At 35.4% G+C, this 14,024-nt stretch overlaps 1 protein-coding gene across 3 annotated transcripts in view; it reads right to left on the bottom strand.

Annotated features, from left to right (window-relative positions):
* Window positions 1–8,397, bottom strand: part of BGAL17 (beta-galactosidase 17) — a 77,529-nt gene extending 69,132 nt beyond the window's left edge. For 2 of the 3 annotated variants that reach the window (XR_016079459.1, XR_016079460.1), the window contains exons 1-4: window positions 7,747–8,397; window positions 6,934–7,038; window positions 4,900–5,095; window positions 3,508–3,596 (exon numbers count right to left, since the gene is read on the bottom strand). Coding sequence is in view for 1 of the 3 variants with exons in the window: in XM_010263789.3 (XP_010262091.1) it covers window positions 3,508–3,596; window positions 4,900–5,095; window positions 6,934–7,038; window positions 7,747–7,953 (597 nt within the window). In the remaining 2 variants the exon portion in view is untranslated. The remainder of the gene's footprint in view (window positions 1–3,507; window positions 3,597–4,899; window positions 5,096–6,933; window positions 7,039–7,746) is intronic. The other variant, XM_010263789.3, reaches the window with a different exon arrangement.
* Window positions 8,398–14,024: the final 5,627 nt, after the last annotated feature.

Genomic DNA, 14,024 nt, shown 5'->3' with positions numbered 1-14,024 from the left:
AGGGAAGTAACCCAAGGGTAAATTGGGAAGGCAAGAAATTCCACTAGAAGTTGAAGATACTAAAAACCAAGATTAAAGAGTGGAATATCCAACACTTTGGAAGAGTGGAAAAAAAAAGCAAGAATTAATCAACAAAATTGAGGACTTGGACGAAAAAGAAGGTAGGGGCTCTTTTGGGAAAGGAGACAAGGTTGAGACGTGGGCATTGAGGAAGAACTAGAGGATATATTGTTCAAGGGAGAGATTGGTTGGAGGCAGAAATTTAGGAACAAATGGCCACAAGAGGGGGATATGAACACTAAATTCTTTCATGCATTGACAAATGGAAGAAGGAAAAACTTTATATCAAAATTGGAGGTGAATGGTAACATAACCACTCAACAATCTGATATTGACAAAGCTTTTGTGGACCATTTCAAATCAAAATTTAGAAAGCCATTAGAAGGGAGGATCTGGCTTGATGGTCTATAGTGGCCTACCCTCTTTGAGGAGCATAAAAACTGGCTGGAAAGAAGTTTTGATCTGGAGGAAAATAAAGGAAGCAATATTCTCTAAGGATGGATCTAAAGCTCCTAGTCCGGATGGTTTAAGATGGCTTTTTACTAGGATTGTTGGGAGATTTTTAAAGTTGATACTCAGAAGGTGTTCCTTGAATTTTTTGAGAGGAGAGTGATCAATCCGGGGCTTAATTCTACATTCATTGTGTTGATACCAAAAAAGAATGATGTTGTGCACCCGAAAGAGTTTAGACCAATCAACTTGATTAATAGTTTGTACAAGATCATTGCTAAGGTGCTTTCTTTGAAAGTGAGGGAGGTCCTTCCAACTATTTAAAGGAACAGTTTCCTTCCCTTTTTGCCCTTTCTTCCTGGAGGGGGGAGCCCATTTCATTTCTTTTGGTTCCCTCTAACTCTACCGTTGGATTTGGTTGGGATTTGGGTTTTAGAAGAGGCCTCCGGGAGAATGAAATTTGAAGTGTCTCAATCTTGCTTCAAATTCTTGAAAAAAAGTAGTGTTGGATCATTCAAAAAGTGACTGCAGAATTTGGGCCCCTTCTCCCAATGGTTCCTTCACCTATGCTTCCTTCTTGAATTTGATACAACCGAGGGATAGTTTGGGAGAGCCCTTTCTTGTTAAAGAGTTATGGATCACAGCCATTCCACCAAGGATTGGTGGTTTTTACTAGGAAGTGTATCTGGAAAGAATTAACACAAGTGACTTGCTACAAAGAAAAAGACCTAGCTGGTGTCTTTCACCCTCCTAGTGCCCTCTCTATGTAAGGCTAACGGTGAGTCCTACTACCAATCTCCTGCCCTTTTTCTTCTTCAATTTGGGAATGGTTTCTCTCTTTGTTTGGGTCCAGATGGAACTCCCCTCCTACTATTCAAAATCTATTCTCCTCTACCTTTGTTAGATGGCCGAAGAGAGAGGTAGAATTTTATGGCGATGCACAAGAGCAGCAGTTTGTTGGACACTTTGGGAAGGAATCGAAGAATATTCATGGAAAAAGAAAGGAGTAGGGAGGCGATGATAGAAGTCATATCCATCAGAGTGGTTCATTGGGTGAAGACCTTGAAGCTGTTTGAGGACATTCCAGCAGGTGAGTTGATGAGAAAGTGGATGGAAATTGTCGATTCTGCTCCTCTTAAGGTGACCTATAGACTTCAATGGTCCCCATGTTTAAGAGGTTTCATTAAGTTGAATTTTGATAGTAGCAGTAAAGGCAACCAAGGACCATCTGGTATTGGAGGTATGTTCAAAACTGACGGAAAAATTGTTGCACTTTTCTCCGATCCAATAGGGGTGGGTGATGCTCTAAGAGATGAAATACTTGCTGTCATGGAAGGAATACAGAAAGCAAAGGACTTGTATATTCACAAGCTTTCAATTGAGGGTGATTCAAAGTTCGTGATTAGATGGCTGCAAAAGGAAGAGGATGAGGGATGGTGGGAATATATTAATGAGAGGAAAAGGATTAGAAGGCTGCTCCAAGGGATGGAGATCACTTTACATTGGGTGAAAAGAGATGCTAATTCTTCTGCTGATTCTTTGGAAAAACAAGGGGTGGGAAGAAATCAATTATTTTGAGCTTGTTTGTAACTTGTTCATCATTTGGGAGAGATAAGAGAGTTTGCCTCTCCCTTCTCTGCTATGTACCATTCCATCTTATTTAATGCTTTTATTGAATACAATTTCTGTTATTGATCAAAAAAAATCTATAGAAGAAACAAATCAAAAAAACTCCCTACAGAGACAAGCTTCTAAACCTACCTGTCCACTCTACATAGAAGGATAATGAAACTTTCTAGGATTCTGAATAGATGGAGACATTTGTTTAATCCTTGTAAAAGAAGCCTTCAAAAAGCTCAAGAAACAGGACACCTTATCTAGATGAGAGTTCAAAATGCATATCAAAAACAAGAAAGGCATTCTTGAAGTTCTAGAAAGAGAAAGCTGATAATAAAACACGGGGAAAGTAACTATTACGAAGCAAGGGAGAGAAAGCGGGATAGAGATTTTCTATAAACAGGGAAAAATGATTATCCTAAATAAAACCCCAAAACAGGGGCGTATTCGAACCGAGCCGAGCCAAACTTTGGCATGTCTTGGCTTGGCTCAACTTTGTTCAATTTTAAGTCCAAGTTTGATTCAAACTCTATTTTCCAGTTCTAGCTCAACTAAACTAAATATTTAATGAGTTCAATTCAAAAGCTCAAAGAATTAATATATTTTTATATGTTATAAATATATAATATACTTTTATTATATATAATATAAAAATATATTCTATAATTATAATATATTATAAAATTTATTTTTATATTCTGTATATATATATATATATTTGATAGGTAAAAATAAAATATTATATTATATAATATATTAATCTAGCTAGGCTCACGAGCCTTCGAGCCAAACTTTTTATTGGCTGAACTCAATTTGAACTTGTTTATTATCGAACTTGAATCAAGCCTAATCAAACTCAAGCCCAACTGTTCAATTAAAACTCGATTCCATTGCACCCTAACCCAAATAAGCAAGACAATTCTCAATCTGCCTTTTTCTCATTGTCTAAACAAAATAAATTACAAAGAGGAAGATGAAGCTTCTTTTAGGTTCTTATCTTCAGGAGAATTGCTCTTCTGCTTCTTTCCAACTCTAACATATAAATCACCAAGGCAGTTAATATAAGATATACCAATTTTTCTGGTAGGTGATCTTTCAAAAGACTAGGTTCCCATGCTTTCTTTAATTAGCCAAGCAAAACGGACCCTTTTTCTTTGTTTATGTTTAGGGTAGTGGCACTTAGGTTTAGTGGTTAAAAGGGTGAGAACAGACATCCAATTGCCTTGAAAATCCAAAAAGAGAATCCTCAAGGTACATCTTTATTTTCTACATTACATTTAATCCAGAATATTAACAACTTCTTTTGGGTAAGAATATTGACAACTTCTTAAGAATCAGAAATAAAAACAACATGGGAAACAAACTAAAACAAAAACATACCAATTTAAGGAAGGTTGGATCTGATGATCTTAGTTTGACAGCTGGTTCAATAGAAAGTAACCAAGCAGGAAAACCTCCCAAGTCCCACTCTGCAATCAAGAGTCCAAAAGATGTACAATAAATTTAGTGGAAATCAGCATAAAAAAGGATATGTGCATGTAGCAGAAATCATATACTTGATCATGTGACAAAGCCTTTGTTATTAAATTTCCATTTAGTTTCTATGAATGCAACAGAATGGGGAAAACAATCATCCAACTGTAGACTATAGCTAAGAAAAAATTGTATTTGATTTGATCAATGTCACAACTCATAGACAAAATTCTTATAATATGCCTGCAGACCCTGTAACAAAACCAGGGTTTCAAAAGGTGTATGTTGGTTAACCCTTAAAGCTCATCTTGAAGCAAAAAGTTTAAAGGAAAAGCTCTGAGGCTCCATCTCAAGCCTTGTTCATGGAAACATAAGACACATGTCTCAGAGCTTGAGTTGTATGTGTATTCATTATCTGTATGCAATAGACCATGTAAAAAAAACTATGAGGAGCTAAAGAGGCCCAAAAAAGTATGCAAGGTGTTAGCTCTTATACTGTATACATAATGTACTAAAGCTAAAAAAATTAGAGTAAGTTCACGGAATTCTTTGCAAATTTCAGCCACAATTGATTTGTCTCAGTCCCAACCCCCAATAACTTTCCTAAGAGTTGTTTGAGGGGAAACAATTCATCAAATATGCACAATGTACTGAGATTTTGAAACCCTACTGAGGCTTTAGGTTACATTAAGAGATTTCCAACAGGCATTCAATGGTTAGTTAAAAATGAAATATATATTGCACCGACATGCATCTGAAGGTCCTGCACTTTGCCACATGCCACTGCCGTTTAAAGTGTTGATAAGAAGAACATTCTTTTGGCATACCAATGAATATAAGATCAAATCTTAAAAGGACCATTAAATCCCCTCTGTATGATAATATATAAAAACATAAATTGTGGTCAAGCTTTTCATATTGCACTCGGCAGATCTTATATCAGAAGAATACACTTTCGATAGGCAAAAGATGATAAGAATTAAGAAGTCACTAAATCCCATAAATGATGCCCGTATTCCACCACAAAGTGACATCCTACAGTTTTCTTTAAAAATGATTAGATAGAATTAGAAAGAAACAACTATCCTAATTATGCAGAAGATGAAGCACTAAAAGTTAAATTTCCTAAACACAATATGTGTGAATAACAATTGGCTTGCAGATGACAACACATCCATATACTATTACTTATTGGATAATAATAGTTAAGGGTGAAAAATTGATCATGCAAATTTGGTTGATCTTAATAAAGCATTTAAGCAAAGAAATAGTTTCTTCTATGAGGTGGTTGGTGCGCACCTGCACAAATGTAAGGCCCAGAGCGAAGCATAACAAGGAAACCTAACTCCTGACACAGCTTCAGAAATGATTCTACATCTGCAATGCCCTCAAATACATATTCTCCAGGACTTGGTTCATGTAAATTCCATGGTACATAAGTTTGAATGGTATTCAAGCCCAATGCCTTGGCTCTCAAAAGCCTGTCTTTCCAGTACTGCACACATTAAAGAATCAAAATGCAAATAAACTTACCGAGGAGAAAAGAAGGCAATTTGGTAAAATAAGTTGCTATAGCATCAACAAATTGAATGGTTCAAAATGCAAAGAATTAGGGAGTGGGATATCTCCCATCTTCAGTTTGTGAATGAAACAATTGTTTATTTACAAAAGCTTGGGTTTGAAGCATCTTTTGATATGATGTTCACTTAAAAGATAGGGCCAATGGGTTGAAGGTCTATGCTAGACAATGGCAGCAAGCAGAAGTTCATCCAATAATGACTAATATTCATAAAAAAAAAAAAAAAAACTAATATTTAAGGCTCAAATAATGACTCAAAAACAACTCCAGCAAAATGTCCTGTCCAAGAGAAAGAACCTTCTTTTATCTTCTCTAGCTTGGAACATTTGGTAAGTCACAGTTTTTGTGGATAGTTACATCAATAAATAGATACTTACCTATTAAAAGAAAATAAGCAAGGACAAAGGAGCACAATACTTTATTTATTCGATGTGCAGTATTGGTCTGTAACTGGTTATTCATCTTTTTATCCACAAAGAAGTTGGTAGTGGGGTTTTGAGTCACTTAAGAAATTTAATTGGGCCAAACCAGTGAATTTAATCACTGAATAATTTTTTTGGTGCATCAGAAAATCATGGTGAAAATCCTCTATCACATTTTTTTCCTTTCTGGCCAGCTCAGGGTGTGGATTATGAAAGAAAGGAACAAAAGGCTATTTCATGACAAAGTTACTGGTATTCTTAGCATCACTATAAGGATTATTGTGGAAAATGTTCTCTAGATTTCTGAGGTCCTTTAGTATTTTTGCATCATTAGAAAGTCGTAGTGGAGGTGATTTCTTTTATTTATTTTGTGTGTGGGACATCTAACAGAGAAACAAGAGAACAAACTTTCTATAATTCTTCATCACTTAAGGATCAAATTGGTGGTTTCCGGGCTGGACTTTCAACTTCATTACCAAAAAAAGAGGCTGGACTTCAACTTTCCAATATGACATTTGAAGGATCGAAATCATCATCCTAGTGCAGTAATGCCCATGCCTTTTCCCTCTCCCCCAGATAAGAATGTTCATTAGTTCCCTTGAAGGAAAATATAACCAGGCTTCACTTTTTTTAAAAGGTAATTGATCAGTATTGTGGGTTGGTCAGATCTGGAGGCATCTTTCAGGCAGAGAGGAAATTTAATCATGACCTAAACAATTTAACTAACCGGAATTATGGTTAAGAGAAAAGGGCCAGGCCTTCTCACTTCATCGAAAAATTAGGGAGCTATCTTCAAACATGAACTTTCTTCCTTGTTCTGGGTTTAGAATTCCTTGCCAAGTATTATGGAACTTCCAGCATGAAATCTGTTAAAAACAAGACTTGAACAAAGGTGTGTTCACTCTATTGGGTTACATAGTGTTACAGACTGTATAATTAAAATAGGAAGATGTTACAGACTGTATAATTAAAATAGGAGGTAAATACTAGGGAGATATGATGTTACAGACTGTATAACTAAAATAGGAAGTAAATACTAGGGAGATATGATTTACCTTGATTGTAGGACTGATTTGTAGGAATTTGATTAGTCTTCTTTCCTAATATATTCTTTCCTAACATAGAATTTGTAACTTGTATATATACATACGAGATTGACGAATAATATAACAAATTCTTCTTCTTCCTCTGTTTACTCTTATTTTACACATAGCATTGTACACACCTTGTTTATAGAGGGTCCAGAGCCACTTCTTGCATGACCTTAAGTGCATGTTTTCTACTTATATTCCTATTTAATTTTAATAAAAATTATAACTGATCAGGAAATACCTCAGGAAGAACTCGGAAATAATGCAAGTCACCCCCAATAATCTGAAATGGTTGACCATCTTTCCAGAACATGTCATCACAGATGTCAAACTTTCGAGCTTTAACCTGTTGACATTCATACAAATTGATTGATCTAATGAATTCTTATAAACAGAAAAGCGTCATTTCAAATGTCGATATATAATGAAAGCTGTCTAACCTCTATAGAATAAGATAAAAACATATCCGGATAGATATTATGTGGCATTAGCATCGTGCCTGCTGATCTCCTAAACAATTTTCAGTCATGGGCTAGAAATCAGATTCATCAGTTGTTACATAACCTTTGGGTTTGAGCAGTGTTGTCATCGATAATTATGGCAATCATGAGCAAGCTTGTTCCAGTAGGAAAAGGGCATTAATAAGTAATAACATATTAATATTGTTATCCCTATAATCATCGAAACAACAATTCATTGAAAAAGCCACAGCCGTTATGACAGAATAAGACCTCTAATCTAAAAATTTTGAGCACAAGCCAGTGAATGAAAGATTCAACCTAATTACATTGTATGTTCTAAGTTCAGCTTACACAATCATAGACTTGTACCAGTAGTAGTAGTAGTACTAGCACCAGAAGCAGCAATATAGCAAGATCAGAATTAAAGTGGTAATGAAAAAATAAAAGCAAAAAATAAGTGGGAAATGTCAATTTTATTTGAATGGAATTGGATATTAAACAAGCAGTGTCAATAAGTCCTATAGATCATTAAATGAATAAATGAGAGAGAGAGAGAGAGAGAGAGAGAGAGAGGGAGGGAGAGGTGAGAATACCGAGTGAGAGTCCTGGAGGAGAGACGGTGAAGATGAAAATGAGGAAGATAGAGCGGGGAGAGGAGCAAAGGCAGGGAAAAGAGCCCCAAAAACTAGGAGGGTGAAGAAAGCAAAAAAGAAGCTCATCGTCCTGCTCCGCTTCCCCGTCATCTTCAATGACAAATTGTTACCGGGAATTGCAGAGACGCCACTACGTATCTTTCTCATGTCAAATGAAGCCTTCTCCCGGTTTTTGCTCTTATAAACGATTAATTACCCTAATTAGGAAAAAAAAAAAGAGTGCAATTCAACTATTGGCCCGCCTTACATATCATAAGGAAATCCTTTTTGTCCAGTGAACTGGTGATGATATATCCGAACAGAAAACTGTATTGTTCATCGTTGTCAGAAGCTCAGAATGTCTTGCGAACGTAAGAGATACAAATTACGAGGTAGAACAGAAGGATCCCCAGGTTAGGTACGACTGATCTCATGATCTTATTACCATGCTTCTCACTGAGCTCGAAAATTCAGACAACTGTGGACGGCGGACCCGCAGTTCCTAGTCCAAGCAGCCTCTTGGAACCGTGCATTGAGAATATCAATCTGCCCATGAAATAAATCACAAGTACGGAAATATTATCAATGCAACGCTGTAAAGCTGTTCGAATGGCTCTCACACTCATTTCAGCTGAAATGAGTAGTGAGCACAGCAGAATATAACGTATGGAGATATTTCCATATTTTGAGAAATCGGATTTGGTACCCACCATCCTCACACTGTTCACACAGTCTCCTGCAATCTATCATTGGTAATATGTCCCCATGAAAACGAGTCGGATCTCCTGCCTACGACAATCCTGCCCACGCCTACCCACAATACACCGCCTCCCGTGAATTGGGAATATCTCCCCCCACATAATATTATGTAGAGGATGAGATGTTCTTCATGTGTGACTATGATAAATGTGGACAGGGTTATCGTGGGCAGGAGATCCGGAGTCCATGAAAACAAGGTATGGAAATATTTCCAATATACAGCTATAAAACGCAATGTGAATGGTCATAGTATTGTCTTGTGAGCACTGAAGCCGATCTCATTTTTAAGTGGTTAGTGTGTGCCTAAAGTTTGGGAGACTCGAATCTAGTACCCACTACTTGTTACCACATCTCTACCTACATGATATAACATTTGCGTACAATGTTTTAAAAACTTATTCGGAGGTTGAACTATTTTACCTCTAGGTCATGGATCATCGGTTCGATTAGCCAAGTCGAATGGTTCAGATCGTTCCACATCATTGCATACACACACATAAATATACACTTTAGCAATAAATAATGTATAAATATGTTTTAGATACATAATATGTGTTATTTTAAATTTAATTTATATTTTTAAATTTAGTTTTTATTTTTTATTTATAAAATTATTAAAAATTGCAATTTGAGCCCAAAAAATGGGTTTTTTCGTGAAAATAGCAGGGTATGGTGCCTTGGGACGCATAGATTGTGAAAAGCTACCCAAAATAAAAAAAAAACACCCTATTCGGACATTGGAGTGCAAAGTTATGGCCTCCAAAAGTTTGTATCCATTGAATATGCAACCCGCAACCTAGTCACTAGGTCGAATGGGTCAACAATCAAAGTGGCCAAGTCAAATGATTCTTAACCAAGCCAATGGTTTTTGACCATCTAGTGGGTCTTGACTGAACCGGACCCAAAATCTTGACCAGGTAACAGTTCAAATAATTTGATTGACTGAATCAAAAGCGGGTTAAAAACATTGGTTGCGTGTTGGAAATATCTCACTTTTCATTCATAGGGAGATGTTCCCAATACACATGAGCGGCAGTGTTCGATAGGCATAGTTGTGGGAACAAGTAATGGGTAGCAAATCCGAAGGCAAGTTTGGGACCCCAAATTTTTACTTCTAAGGGTGTGTTTGGTTTGCAAACAAGACGGAAATCGGAATTAGAATCAAAATCCCCAAAAATCGGAATCGGAATCGGAATCGGAATCGGAATCGGAATCGGAATCACCTATTCCTAACACCTGTTTGGTTCAATCAGGAATCGGAATCGGATTCCAACTGTTGTTTGGTTCAGCTAGAAGTTGGAAACATAATGAGCCAACATTTCCAAATCTGCCCCTATTAAAAGAACCTCAAAAACAACTCACTTATTATATATTTTCAATATATAAACACAAGGCAACCTACTAACAAGTAGGGGTGTCCATAAAAAACCAAACCAAACCAAGAAAACCAAACCACAAAATGTGGTTAACCAAACCGATCGGTTTGGTTTCGGTTCGGGATTTTTGAAAAACCGAAGGATCGGTTTGGTTTTCGGTTAACCTACAAAAAAACCGACGGTTAACCGAACCAACCGATATATATATTTTTATGTATATTATATATATATATATATATATATTTTTAATATATGTCACATATTTTCTATGTATTATATATAAATATATATTCATTATATATATAAATATATACTTATATTATATTTATAATGATCTATTTATAAATATATTATATATTATATATTTTATATATCATTTATTATTTATTATATAATATTATACATATATTTGTATAATATATATTATAAATATAAAAAACCGAACCGGTCAAAAACCAAAACCGACGGACCGGTTAACCGGTGGTACCGGTTCGATTTTGGTTTGGAGATTTGGAAAAACCAATACCACCGGTTCGGTTTACAAAAAAGTGCCATGGTTCGATTAACCGAACCGTGGACACCCCTACTAACAAGTGCATATATGGGGAAAATATGAAAAATGAAAAGAAAGACACATAAACAAACAAAAATTAAAAGAACCTCAAAAACAACTCACTTATTATATATTTTCAATCTATAAACACAATGGCAACCTACTAACAAGTGCATATATGGAGAAAATATGAAAAATGAAAAGAAAGACACAACAAACAAAAATCACAAAAAAAGCATTATCCACCACAAAAAATGAAAAGAAAATTATATAAATAAATAAAAATCTCTCATACTGGTGGAAATCATCATATATATCTATGTACATAAACACATTGGCAACCTTTGATGGTATTACCTCTTATAGATCATTGAGATTTGATGCGCTCAATTCAGAGAACATATTAGGGTTTTTTGTTACTAGAAAAGCAACCAACTTTATTCAAAACACACTGTATGACTATAAAGTAGAATGCTTCTCTACCTAAGAAGCGAGCTCATTTTCCATTTAGTGAGTCTTCTCTAGTTTGCACTCTTACGTCTTAACCATCGGAGTTATTGTATTATGTATGGTTCAAAGTGTAATATATTCACTTTACAGGTGAGGGGCTGAAATCATAAAACATTGTCTTCCTTGGTTCATATATCCTAAACTAGATCCTTCATCTTGAATATTGTTGGATGGCACTTTCGGCTCTTTGCCTCTTTTTGGTTGGACTTGAATTTGAGTAATTTCAGATTTCTCAAAATTTATTAGGCTCATCTGGAATCTAGCATACTAAACTGAACCTTTACATTGTCTTTGGTTTGATAGGAAATAGAAGAAAAGGGAATCATAAAATACTTTTCCCCAACAACTTTCTATTTCTCTCTTATGTTCTATATCAAACCAAACATAGCCTTAGGTTGAACACCAAAGCTGGTCATCTTGGATTTTTGGGTTAGCTAGGAATAACACCTAAATCAAGCTACGAAAACATTGTGAAGAATTTACCTTGACCTATTGGTGTTTTCCCCACCTTTACTGAGTTGATTATCAAAGGCTAATCTAACTATCCCCAAAGAAGCCCGACCAAATATTGCACTGGTTATCAAAGCTGATTTATTTCTTCATTGCTTTGAGCTGGTTAGTCCTTGTTTGGATCCTTATAATTTTTCTCATATTCAACTAGCTTCTTTGGCAAGTTCTTTAGAAATCAATGATGCTTTTTTATCTCCAGAATGGTGATCCTCTTCAAAGTGGATAAGACTGATGATGAGCCATAACATGTCAAAATTATGATGATGTTGAAAAAGATGGATAGAAAGATGCCTTGGATAGGTTAGCAACAAAAATTCGAGTAAGGAGATATCTGCAATCTGCTGAAACACATATGTGGTCGGGTATGAAGTACTGAACCCCCATTATTCTATGCTAAGCATATTGTAGAAGATCAATTTGCTAGTAGAATCAACTATGGGTTCAAATATACATATTTGAAGGGTAATAACTACAAAGTCTACAATGGTTCTATAAAAGAATTCACACTAATGGTATTCTAGATATTTCTAGGATCATCATGATCCTCAAATGGATATTCTCCAACCAACATGACATAAAGTGTCACACCATAGAACCAAATATCTGCAATCTGCAATTGAAGAAATGTCAAAAGAAAATATGAATGTTATAGATAAAAAACCTAGATCAATGATATAAAATCCATAACATGCATCACTTTGATTACTAAAATCATCTTTCGTCTTTCTACAATCCATAATATCCAAGTGTCAAGCTTCCATGCCATTTTATCACCATCTTCATATAAGCCCTATCCCAACTATATGGGGTTGGCTACAAAAATCCTGTTTTACAGTCTTCCAAACCATTTAAAAATATTAAAATCCAGACTACAATCTGAAATGCCTTTTTATATCATGTCTTTATTGAAAAAAATAAAGTTACAAATTTTTTGGTTATGTGAATATTGAACACATGATCATACAATCTGAAATGCTCCCCCACCCCAATAAAAAAAGAAAAGAAAAGGTCTCTCTAAATTGGTTTGCAAAAATATCACTGAAATGCTAATGGATAAGATGGTTTTGATGAAATGTAATTGCACTTTTGGACCATCACCCAAGTATTGTTCATATTTAAATGGTTAGAATTAGTATCCTCTGTACCATGCACCAACATAAAGAAATATCAAAATCTTGGCAAACTTCCTCTTTTTCTTTCTCATTTTGTTTCTTTTCCCTTGATCATTAATCCCAAAAGAAATTGTTTATAGTATTTCACTTGTTAAAGGAAAAGTTAAATACCTTGCCATCATATTCCTTCCTTGATAGAACTTTTGGAGCAATGTATGCTGGTGCTCCTACTGTTGATTTTGGTTGTGAGTGGGGAAAAGAGAAGAAAAAGTTGAATAGTCAAAGTTCTTGTTCATGATACCAAACACAAATCTAGAACTAGAAAATTACAAACCTTAGAATAACTGAAGTTACATATTTTAAGATATGGTGTAAAACGAACCAAAATAGGGTAGATTTGTAAAACGAATCAGAGCAAGGGCAAATTCGAATCAATGCAGGGGCAAATCCGTAAAACGAACCATTGTATTGCAGCCAGTAAATAAAAAAGAGGAAGAAGAATCAGGAAAGGGGCAGTTGATTTGGAAGAAAGAGGAGGAAGGGAAGAACGACGATCTTACCTCGCCGGAGATGTGATTGGTGGCAACGGCGGCAATGGCTAGTGGAGGCTGAAGGACAATAGGAGTTCCTCATACAACAACTTTCATCAATTTGGGGTTGGAATGAAGGGTGTTTTTTGTCAAAAAAAAAACCTCAAAGACCGGAATGGAAATCACATTGGGGGGAGTCAGGAATCACCATTCTCCTATTCCTTCGAACCAAACACACACTAAATTTAAATAGAAGGGGGGAAATTATTGACATGGGACAATCATTAAAAATTTCCTTTGTAATGGAAATTTGTAGCCACCAGGTCCTCTTTGCATCCAGCCTCCATCTAATTTAAGACATCAAATGGCTTTTTCTATGCCAACTGAGTGGTGGCTGTTTGGGGCTTAGTTTGGGTAGTCCTAGAAGCAATACTGTTTCAAGCCCGGCTCCCACCACAATCCTTTGAGAAGAGTTGTTAAATTGTTGTTGAAAAAAGTGGTGTACTATGCCTAGTAAAAATGAAATATGTTCCCTATGGGGGCAAAAGGTGAAAAAAATGGCCTTTTTCGGTTTACAGTTATTGTTCCCGTAAAGGCGTGAACTATTTGGTCACATGTCAAATACATTTTTATTTTTATTTTGTAATATTGTATAGATAAAATTCAACTAATGAAAAGGAATTAGATTTTCTTTTAACATGATTAGTTTATTTTTTATTTAATGTATTTAGGTGAGCTCTAAAATATTTTATTTTTTCATATTTTTATTTCATTTTGTTAATTAATTATCTATTTCAATTCATAAAACATATTTTAAAAAAAATCCATGTTTTGTTTCTATTTCCTGACGACATTAAAAAGGGTCACCGATGAGAGAATGATGAGTTGG

Source organism: Nelumbo nucifera, chromosome 8, assembly GCF_055504915.1.
Source record: "Nelumbo nucifera cultivar China Antique chromosome 8, China Antique-T2T, whole genome shotgun sequence".
Lineage (NCBI taxonomy): Eukaryota > Viridiplantae > Streptophyta > Magnoliopsida > Proteales > Nelumbonaceae > Nelumbo > Nelumbo nucifera.
This window is presented reverse-complemented; position numbering and strand designations above follow the sequence as displayed.